General features: G+C 39.4%; 1 protein-coding gene across 16 annotated transcripts in view; it reads left to right on the top strand.

The window, feature by feature from the left end:
• tenm3 (teneurin transmembrane protein 3) overlaps positions 1-18,303 on the top strand; it is a 588,369-nt gene that overhangs the window by 469,707 nt on the left and 100,359 nt on the right. For all 16 annotated transcript variants that reach the window (XM_081610716.1, XM_081610715.1, XM_081610730.1 and 13 more), the window contains 4 exons: positions 5,068-5,187; positions 6,918-7,001; positions 8,057-8,181; positions 16,436-16,685. In XM_081610716.1, coding sequence (XP_081466842.1) covers positions 5,068-5,187; positions 6,918-7,001; positions 8,057-8,181; positions 16,436-16,685 — 579 coding nt within the window. The remainder of the gene's footprint in view (positions 1-5,067; positions 5,188-6,917; positions 7,002-8,056; positions 8,182-16,435; positions 16,686-18,303) is intronic.

The following is an 18,303-nucleotide window of genomic DNA, read 5'->3' as shown; positions in this document are numbered from 1 at the left end:
TCTACCATTCATCTTCTCTTCCTGCTGCCGTGGTTGGTTGTTACTTTGTGCTGTGAAACCAGACAAACATCCAGGATCTCGCTTTTCCTCAGTGGCACCGTCCCAATTTTCTTTTGTCATGGCTTTTCTTCCTGGTGTGGTATTCTAGGCTAATATGTTGGGCAGACAGGATTACTTCCTACATATGGAAACACAGTTAAAGCCTAAAATTCAGATACACACAAATTATTTGTGTGTACTAAATGTCAAAATAACAAAGGGGAGACTTTTGTTTTAGATATTCTCTGCAGTTTACCTGTGTGGTATTCACATGGCGTTTGCTGCAGTATTGAATTCATTGAAAAGTGATGCAGCAACATTATTTTCACCTGATGTCTTGTCTGCCGGCGGCAATGAAACAAAGTTCCTCCATTAAATTTTGAAGAGTCTTTAAATTTATATAATTGACATTTGCTGGTGCAGCATTGATATTTCACCCTTTTCAACAGTTCAGCCTGTTGGCTGTAGTCTCTGTTAGGTTGGGACTGAATTTTGATGTCTAATAATAAGATGTTTCCTCAGTAATTACTGCAAATAATTGATCTGAAAAACTTTTCTACTTTTGATTCAGATGATTGGAATTGATTGTGTGTTTTTATTGTTTCTCTTTTATCCTTCCATTTGGGATTTTGAGGCTTGATAATAGTGTGTAGGTTCCTGCCAAAAATGATAAAAAGACTCGACAGAGATCCAGGAATCCAAGATAAAGAAAAGAATTGATCTCTTCCTGTTCATTGCTTTAAATGGTCAGGAAGTTTTTTTTAGCTTGTTTGTGAGACAGACTTGAAGGATCAAAATAAAATGAATCAAAGAGATAAAAGTGGTATTTATTTTAAAGGTCATTGATTCCCAGAATGAACCAAACCAATTATGATCGCCGCTCAGATGGTCCTTGAACTTAAAAATCTCTTGCCTTAGGCTGGTGTGTGTGTGTGTGTCTCTTAATGTGTATATTTGGATGTGAAGCAAAGGTGTCCGTATTTCATCAGCTCTTTCATTGGGTGTGTTTTAGGCTCCCTCATGCAGCATTGTTATTTTTTTTTTCTATTGAAAGCATCTGTCGAGGCTTTCCTGGGATTTTATGGTTGACAGATGCACACACTCCTGACACACCAACACACACATATCTGTTTCACACACTAGTGAACACACTCATGTAAAAACAGATTTATGCAGTTATCCGTACACTACAGAGACACAAGAGAACAGGTGAGAGATTTAAAACCATGAACACAAGCACAAAGAACAAGTTATGCTCTGGAGGGGGGGGTGAACATTTTGATTGGCACATGCATTCAGCTCAAAAACACACACCCACACACACACACAAAGGGGAGAAATAAAGAGAGCCTAAATAAATAAAAAGAGACAGAGCCTCTGGTCGAGGCAAATTGACATAATGACAACATTTGATTCATGTTTTTCATAGCTGCGTTTGTCTGTGGTTTATGTTTGTGTGTGTGTGTGTGTGTGTGTGTGCGTGCGTGCGTGCGTGCGTGCGTGCGTGCGTGTGTGTGTGTGTGTGCGTGCGTGCGTGTCTTCCCAGAGGCCTCTGTAAAAGGTGTATTTGAGTTCATATGTCCTCTTTATTCTGAGTAACTGGCTCATTCAATTAATTTGCTCTTTCTTAACAATAAACAGCTGTTTTATGTTGAAAATGGACAAAAGTGGAAGTTTAATAAATCATCAAGTAATTTCAGACAGTAAATTATCCATCCATCCATCCATCCTTGAAAAATGTTTCTATTTGACATAAGTTTCTTCGCATGCATAAAAACTTGTGGTCTATATAACTAAACTGCACATAAAGACTTTATTTAATCATATTTTAAAACTTGGTGATCTTTATTGATGCTCTTGTGGAAAAGAATACAAATAACATTTGAGTCAATTTTTTTACATTAACAACAAATAAAATTCTCATAACAAGAAATGTTTCAAGATAAATGATAAACGATATAATAAAAGCCCATTTAAATATACCTACGTCAAAGTGCTACTGTTTTTTTAACTGCTTACTAAATAACAAAGTAAAAGTAACTGAAACAGGAAGTTCCTAAAAGGTTGTGTGATTACCGACCATCCATGCTTAAAGGAGAGATAGGTGGCGCTATTTCTGATGACGGGCAGCGTATTACAACTATTATAAACGATTTGTTTGTTCATTCATTCATTTATTCGTTCATCCATTAGAAACGTATGGCAACATATTCAACATTTTTTAATTTACTGGGAGCACTCATGAACTTGTTGGTTATTTATTCATTTGAATCCTTATGTAAATTTAACTAAGCAGTCATTGAATCTGAATATGTGCTTTAAAAAAAGCTCCATTGGTTACAATCTAGTATGACAGTTACCATGGCCAGTAATCCTCTTATTTCCTCCCTCTCAAACACACACGCATGCACACACAAGTCCCTGTTTATTACCAAACACTCTCCCATGGCTCTCTGCTCCTGCCCTCACCTACGAAGGGTTAAAGCTACCTGGAGCTGCAGGACTTCAGTGCAACGAGGGAAAAAGTGAATGTGGAATAACACTGAGGATTCACAACCGTTACTTTCTTTGCTAATGTTCTCTTGTGGAGTCGGCTGCCCTTTCAACATCCCACCATCAAAGCCAAACTCATTTGCTTTTGCTTCACGGTTCTGTCCTGTTCAAGAAAAGAGTCCGAATACATATCTGAAGTTGATATTTAAAAAAAGATGAATGTTTATCTTAACCTTCCTGACCTACACTATAGGAAATGATTGATGCAGTTAATTGCTTCTTAATCGTACACGGTGTTATGCCGTTTATGATTCATCTCCTTTCGGATCATATTTCCAGTAAACATGCAAACACAACACCCCACATTAAGCATCACTCGGCCCTTTCACATCATACGAGTGCTTACAACAGGAACCATTCACCTGACCACTGATCCCCAAAGTCTATGTCCTGCTTTTCAAATTGCATTCGCTGCTTTAAAAACAGGCAAAGTTATTGTGCACTACGCCCAGCATGCTTTATTTGTATACCTCCATTTCCTCACACTTACACCTTTCCCATACACTTTTTACAGCTCCATAAAAATAGAAGCAGCAAACACAGATGCAGTGTAACAGCAGCTTTAGCATCAGAGGGCAGTTTCTGCTAGCTCCTGTAAGTCAGGATGTGCTGAATTACACACTGCGTTCTTGCACTTGGCATCTCTCTGAAATGAAAGCAGCCTTCTTTTCTAGGACCTGAGAAAAACGGAGCTGGTACCTTGAAACAAACACAATTAGTGGCCAATATGTGTCACTTTATTCTTAACAGCCCTCGCATAGTTGACCCCTCCTTTCAAATCTTTTGTGTCGCGTTCAGCGGTGTCCCGTCAGCGTGATGGTTTTGGTCAGGCCTGTCAGTCTCACATTAGTTCTTTTTATTTTCAAGAGCAGGGATGCCATTGCACATCTCTTGCACTCACTTGCTTTTCAACTGCACATCAGGGGAACTCAGTGGGAAGCATCATCCAGATGGACAACGTGTGTTTCTGTCTCATTTAATCTTGCCTGAATGGGAGACGCAGTTATTTTCAGCCATTATTGTTGCTTTATATTAGAACCATCTGTTGCAGCGCTGTATACAACGGTGCTACTTCCAGCGATTTCAGCAAACGCCCGAGTAAGTCGGTTGGTTATGTGCGCTACAGCTATCTTTGAGCAGAGCAATTCTCTTAGTGCACATGGAGCAATTAACTTCTAAGATAAATTGACACTGTCTAAAGCTTAATTATCGTTCCAACCTTTCCAGGGTATGTCCTTTGAAGAGTAGTGATAAAGCTTACAAAGGGCAGAAAGGTAACGTGCAATGCATAGAGTGAAACAGAAAAAGAAACAAGCGACTCTGTTCATCATGTGAGGTTGTGGCCAGAAGGGAGGGGGGTTCAAGGTCAACACAGGATGCACTAAAAATATGCATCATATTAAAAGAAAAGTATTTGGCCCGGTATTTTCAGACTTAATGACGCAGGTCTTAGTTGGACAGCACTCTGTACAGCATAGGCAGACCTAGTTAAAGGAAACTGCACCTTTTTTTCTTTTCAGCTTCAATTTTTTTTCTTGCACTTTATTTCTTGATTATGCAAAAAATAAATAAATAAAAGAAGGTCACTTTCTTTGGACCTTGACTATAAATAAAGGAAAAGACTTCTAGAAAAAGGCAAACCAAGTGATGAATTAAAAAATTATAAACCATTTTTCAAACTGATCAGATAATAGTTGATAGTTTTTGTTCTCTTTGCACTTCAGCACAGAAAGTGAGATAACAAATGTGTTTCCGAAGGAAAAGGGGAGGCAGAGACTCTCCAGTGACTCATCTTTAACTTTCATAACATTACTGATATTGCTCCACATGTGGTGGAAACTTTGACAAGAGTTTTTTTTCTTTTCGTTTCTGGGTTCATTGTGCAGGTGAAAAGGCAGGTCAACTAATTATTACGAAAAAATAAACCCATGCAGGTCCAATTTCTGCTTTCTAAAGGTTATTGTCATTATCAGTCCAGCAGAATTAGATTGGTAATGTTGAGCTTTTTAAATAATTTTAATGAAAGCATGTAAACATAGACCAGAGGAAATAGAAAGTCAGTGTTTAATGCTGCTGGACTGATGAGGCGTAGCAGAACAACAAAGCCCCTCCCTGCTGGTGCCTCTTCCTAAATGCCACACTGGGTCGACTCTTCATCAGCAGGCAGCAGAATTCATCATACATAATGTTCTGAGGAAGGGAATCCTAGTTGGAAGTGAGACGTGTGTGATTGAACGGAAATAGGCCTTGCGGGTGTGGACGGTTCTGTTCGATCTGATGGGCACAGAATCACTTTTCTCCCTTTTTGTTCTTGTCGTTCCATTTCCTCTCTACGCTGTTCTCCCTTTGCAATCATTTTGTTCCACTCTTCAACCCATCTCTCTGTTTCTCTTTCGGCCTTTGATTGTGTTACCCTCCACTGTCCTGTCTGGCCCTCCCTCTGCTTAACCCTTTTGTTTTGCTTCGCCGCTGCAGCTATGCACTTGTTCGGTTTGAACTGGCAGCTTCAGGAGAGCGAGAGCTACGGAGCGTTTGAAAACGGAGGAGGAGGAAGAGACACGACTCCCAACACCTTTGTGCTCTCTACAGACAATGGTGAGTTCAGCTGAACTTAAACGGTTTCCTCTTTGTTCATACAGGGAGACCAATTAACGATTCCATTTGAACTATACGAGAGATTTATTTGAAAAAACATCTGCCTGTTGTGTTGCAATTTTACTCATTTCTAATTGGTAATGATGGAACAGCTGTGATCTTTTCAGCCAGATCAATGCGTTTAATTGTTCCAGTTAAAAGAGAATGGTTTCTCTCCACAGTCGCCACATGCTTACGCAGGAGGAGGCATTGCTGTCAATTACAGAATGCCATTTCTGGGGCCATCTTACACCAGTTGCCATTATGAAATCAGATGACTTTGATTGTTTTGAATGATAATCAGCACTCAGTTGGACTCTAGGTACTTGAATCCAAATGTGACAATCTGACTGGATTACACATCTATTAGCTTCGCCTGTTTGGTTGGATGTTAACAGAAACAAGAAATAAGTGAATCACATGTTAGTAATTAAATGCATTTTAATGTCTGGAAGTGGTGAAGATAACTTGCAGCCATTCAAAGAGAGCATCAGAATGGGGACAAACAAATTCCCAAATTGTGCCATGTTGAAAGTAAATCTGCTCTCAGGTTTGCAGAACACAGGTCAGAAATTGGATAATATCCTGTGAGGAACTGCTGTGGATAAAAGGGGCAGACTGGTTGAAAATAACACAAACTCAACAGCAATCCAGGTTTGTTAGAAGGTCTTAAAACATTTCTGAAAGCACAACCTGTCAAACCTTAAAGCAGACGGGGTAGCGTGGTAGAAGACCACACCAGGGGCCCAGGGGCCACCACTGTTAACTAAAACAATAGCGGTTTGGAAAAGTGGTTCATGGTTCTATCAATCTCAATTCAGGTGAGACATTCAGACAGTGAGGCCAGAATTTGGTATAAACAACATAAAAACATGGCTCAGTTCTGCTTTGGATCAGTTGCTGTCCAGGATATTTCCTTTGCAGACAAGATGAGCTCTAAAAAAAATAAATAAAATACCACAACTTGACATCTGCTGATTGTGTCCATCCATTTGTACCCATCTTCTGATGCCTACTTCCAGCAGGATGAGGTACCATGTCATAAAAATCAAATCTCCAATCACAATTTTGAAAAATGTGCCAGAATTAAGGCAGTTCTGAAGCATGGGGGGTGTGGGAGGGTTAACTAAATATCAGCAAGGTTTACCTAACAAAGGGCAGGTAAACTTTATTAGGTTTACCTGCAATTCTTCCTTCTAAAAGAAAGAATCCAGTCCTTCCTTTCAGATGGACTGGATTCAATTGAAATACATTTGGAACAGTTTTGTTCTGCTGAATATAAGAGACTTGGAATGTGACATTTATTATGCAGAAGGATAATTGTTACCACATTCCCTTCTGCTGTCTTTCCTCTGTCATTATTAGAATTCACATCTTAATTGAATTGGTCAAAATAAAAGAAAAGACTAGAAATGAAACATCCAAGCATATTACACTAATTTCCCAGTAAGCTTTTTTTTATTGGATCACATAAAAGTTTAAAGACTCTGTATGAGAATTGGGTGATCACACTTTTACAATCACTTTCCCTGATGGGCAGAATATGCTGTGTTGCTTTGTAGATTATTTTTTCCATCCAACATGTCTGAAGTTTGACAGAACCAGAACTGATGCCTCTATATGCTTTACATTAAATGCGTTTTTATCTGCTTTAAGCAGGTTCTCAGCTGGGTGTGTTTTTGACTTTGCAGGCAAGATGTTTCTTCTAGAGAACAACACCATAGATACGGGAGAGTCAGACGTGGGGAGGCGAGTCATACAAGACGTCCCGCCAGGTTCGTTTTCACAGCCGTCAGTGTTTCTGCAGTGTGACTGATGCAGGTTCTGTGTATCTGAATCAGTCTGATTGTTGGACCAGTAGCTATCTGAAAAAGTTTTGCCATTGCCAGATGATCAGTTGAACCTTTACCAGGAAAACCAAGACCCAAAATGAGATGTGTACTTTATGGAAGAGTGATATACCCGGGCATGGCGTAGCAGAAAACCGTGACTTCCATCCCAGAAGTCTCAGTTCACACACTGTGCTTTACGGCAACGTGGCGCATACTACAAAAACGTCACAAGACAAAATTCTATTCATTTAAAGATGTGACAGCAGCTTAATTTTCCATTCTTTTAGTCAGTTATCACTTATCAGTGATAAACATCTAACTAGTTACACACAGTTTGTGTTATTTAATTAAAACCTTGAAGTATGTGTGATTCATTACAGCTATTATAGCAAACTTGTAATTAGAAGTTGTCCATCATCACAAATTGCATTAAACTGAATTATCTTCTGTAAGTTTTGTAAACAAAGTTTGTTGCCTTTCTCACTGTGGGGACTTGAGGTTGACCTCATGCCGTGACGACACACTGATCTAATAATGACTTGAGAATCAGATCAAGATAGAAGCTCTTTCCCTCCCAACGCGAGAGGATTTCATCTCACCAAGTTCCTGATTTTAACCGTTTGTGCTGTGAGAATATGGTTTAACGTTAACATATCGTCACCAAGATTGATTCAAATTTAGAAAAGTTATTCAAATATAACTCCATGAAGTTAGTCACATTACTTTGATAAAGTAGGTTTTAAAGAAACCTACCCAACATTAGTGAGAAATAATAACTTTGGCCCTGTTGATCTGCCTTAAACAAAAGGATTATAAAATCATTCCCAACAAGAAACATGCAAATAAGAAAAAATCACATTCTGTGATAATTAAACCATTAAGAGTATCTTTGCTTTTTACGACCCTTTTCTCAATATTTTGTTCTTTTAAATACTGTCGCCACAGTTTGATATGTGAATCACAGTCAAATGACTTTTCCTTTTTGTTTCCTATCCAAGGTGTGTTTTGGAGGTCCCAGCTGTATATTGACCAGCCTCAGTTCTTGAAATTCAACATATCAGTCCAGAAAGATGCTCTGGTTGGGGTGTACGGACGGAAAGGCCTCCCACCATCACATACTCAGGTTGGTCACCTGGAAACCTCAGACATTAACGGACCCGTCCTGTAAAAACTGTTTTGCTCGCATGTGGTGGTGAAATGTGTTTACGCTGCTTTAGACCGAGCCTGATTCTGTCTCAATAAAAAACACTTGAGGATTTAAAGGAAAAAAGTTAGACCTTCTGCCAAGCTTCACGTCGTTCCTGCCTAAATGATTCTTCATCTTCACCTCAAATCAACAGCTATACGTTTGAAATGTCAAGAACAATGAGTGTTTCAATTGAGATTGAACCCAGATACTCATCAAAGCTAGCGCTATAATGGACAAAGCAGGCTAACACAACATTAGCTGCTGGAATGGCTCTGACCTCAGTTTATAATCTGCAAACTGTGCTTAAAGCACCGTGTCAGGAAACCAGCCAGTTTATATAAGCGCTACCATTTTTAGACAAAAGCAGTGATCAAACATCCAATCAGATTTGTGTCGGGAACACGCTGATGGCTACAAGAAATGTCAAGTTACTTTTTAACATGCTGAGCGTCATTTAACCAAAACTTAGCGGGGATGTTTGTATAAATATGTTTGAATTTGGATTGAATCATTTGACTGTGTGGGGATTAGAGAAAATCCACATTAAATCTGAGAGCAATCAAACTCTTCAATCCTCCCTTCTCAACGTTTGTTGAAGATTTTGTATGCAAAATTTTCACTCTGCTTACATTCTAACATCTCTCAAGACTTCCAGTGTGAAAAATTATGGGATTTGATTTCACCTCTTTGAAAGTATGGAAAAAAATACAATAAAAGTGTATAAAATATGTCTTTATAATTCCTACCCAATTACTTAAATCTCATGTCCTACATTCCTTTTTTGTGTCCTTGCTTCCTCTCTTGCTTCCTTCTCTTTTGCCCATCTTTCTTTTTTTATTTCATCCTTGTATCATTTCAATCTTCCTTACTCGTGACCCTTTTTTGCTTTATTTTTTTTCATCATTTTCTTATTTCTTTCCCTTCTTCTTTGTGACATCACTTTTTTTCTTTCCATCTTTTCTATCTTTCCAGTTGTCCTTCCCTTCGTTAGTCCTTTTTTCCTTTGGTGTTTTACCTTTCTGTCCTTCGTTGTGTAAAAAGCCCAGGTCTGTCCCTTGTGCTTGTCCCGTTTTTTGTCCCTCATCTTCCTCTTTTTCCCCCCTCAGCCCTTTCTTTCATACATGTCCTCCCTTCATTGTCTTTTCTTTCTGCCCTTCACTGAAAATGTGACAGCGGAGCTTATGGTCTAATTTGGGTTCTCCACAAAGACGGATCAAATCCACACTAGAAAAACACAAAACTGCTTATGTTTTTAATGCTTCGTGTTCTAGATGGTTTGCTTTAGTGAAAGACATTTTAAAACATTGAATCATCTTACATATGTGCTTTGAGTTGTGCTATGATTGAGTAAAACTGAAAGAGGAAACATTAAACTGTGTTTCCTGATTTAGTGGATTGGAACTCCAGGGATGTAAGGCTGCAAAAGCAAAGTTCATCTACATTTCAGCCTTTGGAAAAAAGATTAGCATTCCTATCGGTGTTAGTGTGCTTCTTCTCCATTTCCCACACTTCTCCTGATTAGAGTCATGCTGTGCGTTAGGGAAGAAAAGGGATTTTATGGTTACTTGTGTTGCCGTGTTTGCGATGAAAACTCAAACAGAAATGTTGACGCAGAACATTGTAAATGACTGTATGCTACTGATCTGACTATAAAAACGAAGCAAAATGAAACACATTTGAAGGAGACTTAATCAGTACTTCACTTAAAGCTGAACTTCATCTGGAAGAGATTAAGGGTGTTACAGTTATGCTGGTCATAACCCTAAACTAAGGTAACTGCCAAATAATTACCTCCTCCCCCTTTCTTCTTGTCGAGCCTGGATTCTGTCTCAGCTGACATTGGATATGAGCCAGTGTACACCCTGGATAGGTCTCCATTTCACCACATGGCCATTACAGGCAGACACTCACCCACGCACACCGACATGCAGGGACACAGGAAACTCCCAGTCCACACAGAAAGACAGGCGTAGTCACAGCCGGAACCATCCGATGTGCAGGAACGGGTGCTAATCGCTTCATCTGTGTCCCATCGCTCCACCCAGGTGCCACGAGCAATGAGGAGTAGGAAAAGTTGGTGTGAGTTCGTCATTATAACGGTCACATTTCGAAACTGCTTCAAGAAAGAAATCATGTTGAAGATGGGAGCGAAGCAGCGGAAACCTCAGCGACGGCTCGATCTGTGTGTTTTCATCTGTATGTCTCACAACGATTTCGCCACATCAGAAAGATGACTGCCGCTGATTTGATGCCGTGAACAAACATCCAAGCCTTCAGTGATTCATTCGACCTTTCATTCGTTTAACACACACCAGAGCTTCTTTTTTTTTTTTTTTTTTATAAATAAAATAACACTTTCTCTCTCAAAATGTCAAACCTTCCAATCTTTTAACTGAGTCCAGGTTAAATGTGTTATGTGGTTTTAGTTAAAAGGGAAGCTGAACAGCTTAATCTGCCTCTTTATTTGATGCACTTACATCTGTGTGTGGCCAAAAATAGTTTCCCGCAGCGCCACTCCTAATTCAGTGTTGGCTTATTCCTAATGGATAAATAAGCATATATACGACCTTGCCCTCACCAAATAGTCAAGTTCTCATTATTCCTTCTAAGTTTGCAGATTTAAGCTTTTAAATATAAAACTTTCTTAAAATAAACTTAACAGTTTCCATCTGCTTTGAACTTTTTGATCCAAAGATTTAAACCAAAAGAAATGTTGCTTTTGAATGAATTCACACGCAAGTAAATGCGCAGCTAGTCAAACCCAAAAGCACCGAAGGCATAATAAGTAAACCTTTAGAGAAGCAAATCAGTTTAGTGTTTGATGCCATATGCATAAATGGATTTAGGTTTACAGCAATGTTCGATATACTTCATCTCCAGCTGTGCTTTTTTGCTGAGGGGCCTTAGTTGCAATTAGATCCACATTTCTTGAAAGACACGTTTCATAGTTATATTTTGTAGCTATTTGTGGGTTTTTTATAAATTGCCTGATGTAAGTTTGAAATGTTCCATCAGTGGTGGCACTGCTCTGGCCTTGAGGCAAGAAAACCACAATACTAAAACCCTAATGTTTTAAAGATGGAGCGATGGAGGTACGGGGGAACGCAGTTTTTCTCCTCTTTGTTAACAGATTCTCCTTTGTTCTTGGAGCCCAGCTCATCATGGCCGCTTTACGTTCCGGTGGTGGAAACGTGATTCTCGCAGGGGACTCTCGGTTGCTTCAGAGTTACTGCGACTGCTTCTTTCACAAGTGACACGCCTTGTCCTTAGTGATATCTGTTTTACTGGTTGATGTGTCATTGTCAAAGTAATGCAGTTTAGTTCATTTCAGTTGTATTTATATCGCATCAAAACACAAGACAAGATGTCTCAAGGGACTTTGCAGCACAAAACAAGTCAATTCTCTATCTAATTCAAGTGCTGTGAAAAGGATTACTTGAGTTTCCTTTTTTTGGCACACATAAATGTTTAAGATCATCAAACACACTTTATTGTTAGACACAGAAACCTGAGTAAATACAAAAAGTAGTTTTAAAAGGATGATATAATTTTCTAAGGGGTGAAAAGCTTTCCAAAGTAACCTCGCCTTGTGAGAAAAAGTTATTTCCTCCTAAATCAAGTAAGTGGTTCTGCCAGCCTTGCCAGCAGCAGCTGCCATCGAGTGTTTATGAGAAGTGGTAATAAGTGGTTCACATCACTGTGGAGACATTTTTATTCCTCTCTTTGTTGCAGAATTTTTTTAATGAATATTTTTGGGTTTTTCATGCGCTTGCATTCAGAGGTGGACTTCCTGGTTTGTGTTGAATTATTGTCCTGAATCACCCAAGGTCACGATCTGATGGCTGGAGACTCTCCCTGTGAACTGTTGAGAATAGATCAGAGTTCTCGGTTCCATTAGTTACAGCAGAACATCAAGATCCCAAAACTGCAACGTATTTGACTGTCAGCATGATGTTTTTTTCCAAAGTGTTACACCAGATGTAGCAGGACAAGAATCTTCCAGAAAGTCCCACTTTTATGTCATCACAGAATTTTGCCTACTCTCTCCTTCTTGTTGTTACATTAACAGTGGCCTTACCTGACAGAAGTGATGCTGCAGTGCTTTCAATGTTGACCAGATTTCTCCTATGAGTGATCAACACATTCTGGGAGTAGCTCTGTTAGGCAAGCAACTCCTGGAAAGCTTTTCCACTGTTTCATGTTTTCTCCATTTGTGGATAATGACTCTTAGTGTTTTTCCTTTGGGTCTCAAAGCCACTGAAATAAGTGTGATGCCCCTTACAGACTTATAGATGCCTGTGACTTTGTTTCTTATGTGCTCTTGGATCATTTTTGTATTTACTCAGGTGATCAGGCACTCAGGTTTGAAATTAAGTTTTATGTGAAAGTTTAAAACATTGAAATGTGACAAAAACCGCAAAAGTAAAACAAATCTGTTGAGTAAGCATTTAACACCAAATTCACAAATAAATTAAGTCCAGATTGATTCAGTTCATTCTGATACAATTCATCCTACAGTAGGAGTAAACTATGGTTCAGTTAATCCAGCTATAATACAATACAATGAGACAAATGTGGTTATGAAATGCCAGTTAATAATAAGTTTTCTCTGGAAGCCCTTTGAATTGAATTGACTAATTAACTTTGCAGCAATCCCACATTCTATAAATAAGCTATGGATAAGCAGCCATCTGCCTTCACTGACTGGAAGTTAAGGGGGAACCCAGAAACCATGGCAGCACTGGGCCATGAGTACATTCACTGGGAAAGAAAAGGAGAAGACAAAGCCTTTGGAAGCAAACACACAGAGTAGAGAGAGTAAAAAGTTGTAAAAACAGGTGGTGGAAATGTCCTCCAGCAGTTGAATCCCATACCAGCATAGCTCCAGAAATAACCCAACCTAATGGTAACCTGAGCCAGTCTAACTACAAGATTTATCAAAAAGGAAAGTTTTAATCCTAGTCTTAAAAGTAGACAGGGTGTCTGCCTCATGGACTAAAACTGAGAGCTTTAGCTGCTATTTTAAACCAGGAATCATTGGTAAACCTGCAGTCAGGCAGGGGAAACTATCTTTCTACACTCTGCTGATGCAGTTATAAGTCCAGCTAGAATTTTGACCATATCCTTATTTTAATGTGTATCTTCCAGCTTAAACCTGCATGTCTTAATGCAAACGTAAGCATTTAAGTTGATGTATAAGTACTTGTTTAGAGGATTGTGTGGAGATCAACACCTGAAAGTAAGGTGTGCATTATTATTAGGCAGCTTCTACTCTAAAGGCAAAATGACGTACACAAAAAGAGATTTATCTAACCTGGGAAAGTACATCCCATCCATCCATCCACCTGCCTATACCCATTTATCCTTGCCGAGTCGTGGGGGGATCATACGTATCTTCATTGATCATTGGGCAAGAGGACAAGGCAACACAGAGACACACAGGACAAACGAAACACAAAATGACAACGTAGAGAGGGACACATTAACTTAACCATGATTTTGGACAGTTTTAAAAAGACCATGGTCTTTGTATGCAGGGCAGTCCTCCATGGCATGTAGTTAATAACTCCACTGTGTGTCTAACCAGAGTGAGTAACTTGCTAGGTAGTTTTAACCCTTTATCTCAGCTGATAAATCCTCTTCTGGCTGGTTTGGTTGAGATTATCTGAGGTTTTCAGAAATGATGACAGAGCTACAGATTATGATGTTCCAGAAACATATGTCGCCTTGGTCAGACTGTGATTTATCTGTGTTCCTTAAATAAAACAGAACAGCCACTGTCATGAGCCAGCTTCAATTCCCACAGCAAAGAGACTCAAACCATGCGTAAAAGTTAGAAAACAATGGTTTGTCTTTTCTAAATATAGAATACCAGATCAAGATGGTTCCATGCTGAAGTTTAGAGCTAAAACAAATCAATGGTATCATTGAGTCAGTCATCAAATACGCTTAAGGGAAAGCTAACTTTTCCACAGTGTTTTGATGGGAAGATTCACTGCAAATATATTTTGATATTAGAAAGATGTTGCTGACTCAACTGGCCAAATCAATGTTCATCTGTTTCTGACTCGAAAGCATAAACACGCCAGCAGCCCTTCAGATCAGACGGAAAAAACACAAAACATGCAGCTTGCAAGAATTCCTCAAAACCTCACTTCTTTCCTTTCTTTCATACAGCCCGGGTCACCAATTTTCTTTGTGTAATTTCTTTTTGGTTTCTGGTTTGTAACTGAGACTCTTTCCAAGAATCACATTTTTGATGTGAATCACCACTTGGTACAATTCCTATTCAGATCCATCCATCCATCCATTTTCTTACACCCGTGCCCCTTATTGTGGTTGGGAGGGTTGCTGGTTCCTCTCCAGCTAGCGTACCGGGCGAGAGGCGGGTTCCCCCTGGACAGGTCACCAGTCTGTCGCAGGGCAACACAGAGACACACAGGACAAACAACCATGCACACACACACACACACACACACCTAGGGACAATTTGGAGAGGCCAATTAACCTGACAGTCATGTTTTTGGACTGTGGGAGAAACCGGAGTACCCGGAGAAAACTCACGCATGCACAGGGAGAACATGCAAACTCCATGCAGAAAGACCGGGGCCGGGAATCGAATCCAGAACCTTCTTGCTGCAAGGCAACAGCTCTTCCTATTCAGATATTTAGGTCTAAATTCAATCCAACCCTTTACATTCCAGCCTAGTCATTCTCTCACATTCAGATTCAAGTACATGTAGTACAATACAATCCCATTTACTGTGTAGCAGTTAAAGTCAGTAGAGAATGTAATGCCATTTGGTAAAAACTTGTTTCTCTAAAGAAGCCCAGCTCATTGTATCGAGACACTTTGCAGCAATCCCTTCTCAAACATGTGGTGATGGTGAAAACTCTCTCATACAGCAGACCAAGGCTCCCTGTGATTGGCCTTCAGCACATATAAAACGACTCACACAATTCAACACACCCTCTCATGCTTTGACATATTCCGCTGATGAATAAGACTCTTAATGTAAATCCCATTTAATTTTTTTTTTTTAATTAATCTTAGCAGTTTGTGTTCTTTAATTCAGTCACTGCCATCCACCATGAGGCAAAAACCACTGACATATAATCACTAGTCTAGTCCAGTTGGGTCAAAGTGCAGCCAAGTCTTTTATAGTGTGCTATAAAGTCCAAATTGCTCCTGTTTTTGGATCTTCCTCTCTTCCTCCTATCTTGGGGCTCCAGGTTGTAACTATTTTTTTTTTTTTGCCAGATTTACTTCTGGTGTCCATAGAAAATATCCTCTCCCAAAACAGCTGGTTTGTACATCATCAAAAATATACAATTGAGACAATTGTTTAAAAATGTTTTATAGTTCCTTGTGGGTGTCATTGTTTTCCACCGTCTTTGTAAAGGAGCACAGATTTGGCATTGCTGATAAAAGTTTGTTTGTTGAATCACTAGAGCTGCAGATATTACTTACTGTATCTCCCCACTGCTTGTTCACAGTGCTGCTCAGATTGTTTAAAGACTTCATTGTTTCTGGTAATCCTAAATATCTTGAGATAGCAGATCATCTGCAGTGTCCAAGCCATTCAGTTGAGTTTGGTAAATTTATTTCTTCTTCTAAACAGTTGATTTGTTCCTGATATGTTCATGTTACTAGCAAACACCTTCACAGACTGCTTTGCATTTCAGGCCCTCAGACCATATACATGTTGGATGATGCTGATGATCTCACTGGACACTCCATAGTGTTGGAAAACCTTCTGCATTGTGTTTCTATCAAGGTTATCCTATGCCGTCATAGGTCTATGAAGTCATTGTAGAAAGAGAACCTCCAGTCCAAGAGTTCTTTCATTTAAAAGCAAAGTGATGCAGTTTGTTTCTCACTGGCTGTTTCATGTTGAAAAGCATCTGGCCTACCTTATATCCTTTGTTCTAAAGTTTACATACAATTATTTGGTATTTGATAGAATTACTTTTTGGGTCAAACATTTTATTCCACCCCAATATGCTATTCTCAGGCTTGCACCAATTCCCCCTTTTTCTTCTAAATGCAACAGTGGTCATTATGGCCAATCACTTCCGTTTTAATTTAATCAGAACATTGGACAGGTCTCCAAAACTTAACATATTTGTCCCTGAATGTCCATCATGGTGAATGATGCTTGTTTTTCTATGTGTTTGTGTCTTCCAGTATGATTTTGTTGAGCTGCTGGACGGCAGTCGACTCATTTCCAAAGACAAGCGAGCGCTCAGCGACGCAGACTCTATGTATGCGTACATCGCCGGTTTCCACGAGGAGGAGGCTGGCGCTCGACACACGCGGTCCGTCAACGTGCTGGAGGCCGGCTTCATCCAGTACCTGGACACAGGAATCTGGCATCTGGCATTTTACAACGATGGACGAAACACAGAGCAAGTCTCCTACAATACGATCGTCATAGGTAGGATCCATGTGTGTGTTGATGAGTACTGTGCGCCTTTGAGTTTTGTTTACTTGGCTTTTTGTAAACTAACCTTTAAGTTTTGAGTATATTTTTTATTTCAATGAGTGATGGCAGCCTGCAAAGAATTGTTTTAGGCGAATGTTGAAGGATCCTCCGCAATCTGTCTCTCATTCTCCCATTGAAGTGCATACAAGAGGTCATGGGGGGAATGTCACACAAACGTCTCATCTTCTGATTAAATATCTACTTAACTGCTGATCGAAGCCCACTTATGCAATGCTCACTGGAACCTGCTGATTTTATATTGCAGTGGCACAATGGAGGATTTCTGCTTTAACATCCCAAAACCCAAAATGCCACAGGAATAATACAATGTATTGTTCCTATTGTTCTGGTAAGCTTGTTCCAAAGCTGCCTCAATGATGTAAAGGCTGAATTTATTCTTGTGTAGCGCTCTTCTGCTACAAATGTGAGCTGAATTCACATCCCCCGCATGAGCTAGAGGGGTCACCAACTCCAGTCCTCAAGGGCTACCATCCTGCAACTTTTAGATTCACCTCTGCTCCAAAATGTCTGAATTTCCTCACCAGCATTCATTCCTCTCTGCAATAGGCTGGAAATGAGCAGTTTATTTGATCCAGGTGTGTTTGAGCAGAGACGCATCTAAAAGTTGCAGGACGGTAGCCTTCGAGGCCTGGAGTTGGTGACCCCTGAGCTAGACCGTGTTCATCTCACTTTTCATAAGCAAGTCTTAACTTACATGTGGGCAGATTTCGCTTGACGGTGTTTGAAATCAGCATTTAATCAGTGTTAATGTGATAAAACTGACTTTTTAGTTTTAAAACCAAATATTGTATAGAATACAAAACAACAGACTAAATATTTCCTGTTTTCAGTGGCATAGGATTCCTCATGTAATTTCTATTTACTGACTGCCAAAATATTGAGAGATTTTTTAAAACCTTTTTTGTAATGCTGATGTGTCTTTGGTCATCCTGCTGAATTTCAGTCGGTCATTGATTATTTTTTGAACAGAAGAAAATTGTTCACTTCCCGTTTTTATGTGAATGTTGTCCAAGTGTCTTTGATTCACTTACTGTCTTCAGTAAGAGATTCTTATTGGACCTGCACTCTTTGAATATTATGAAAAATGCTCTTTCATCTGAAATATTTGAAGCAACAGCTTCCTTATATTAGAGGTCATTTTAATGCAAATGGGGGTAAGCATTGCACAAGAGTACAATCATTTCTGCTCATTCTTTACAGCAATCAGTCTGCTAATTACTGACACATAGATTTTAATTGGACTTTTCTTGCAGCTTTTCCTGAGGGTATGATAAGACTATAATCAAAATCTTGCAGCAGTGCAAATATAAATATAAGTAAATTCTGCTTTTTGTTACAAAGTAAGTTGATGTGGTTATCTGCACAATATTCTGAAATCATAAATTGCCAGCACAAAAACTGAAACCACAAACACAAGATGTGCCATCTGCTGATTGCAGACTGTATACTGTATGTGCTCTCCGATTATGTGCATGTGTGCCACTCGTACACATATGCAGCTGTGTTTTTTTGAAACACACACACACACATTTACAGGTCTTCATGGCCG

This window comes from Poecilia reticulata, chromosome 1 (assembly GCF_904066995.2).
Source record: "Poecilia reticulata chromosome 1, P_reticulata-male-v2, whole genome shotgun sequence".
Classification (NCBI taxonomy): domain Eukaryota; kingdom Metazoa; phylum Chordata; class Actinopteri; order Cyprinodontiformes; family Poeciliidae; genus Poecilia; species Poecilia reticulata.
This window is presented reverse-complemented; position numbering and strand designations above follow the sequence as displayed.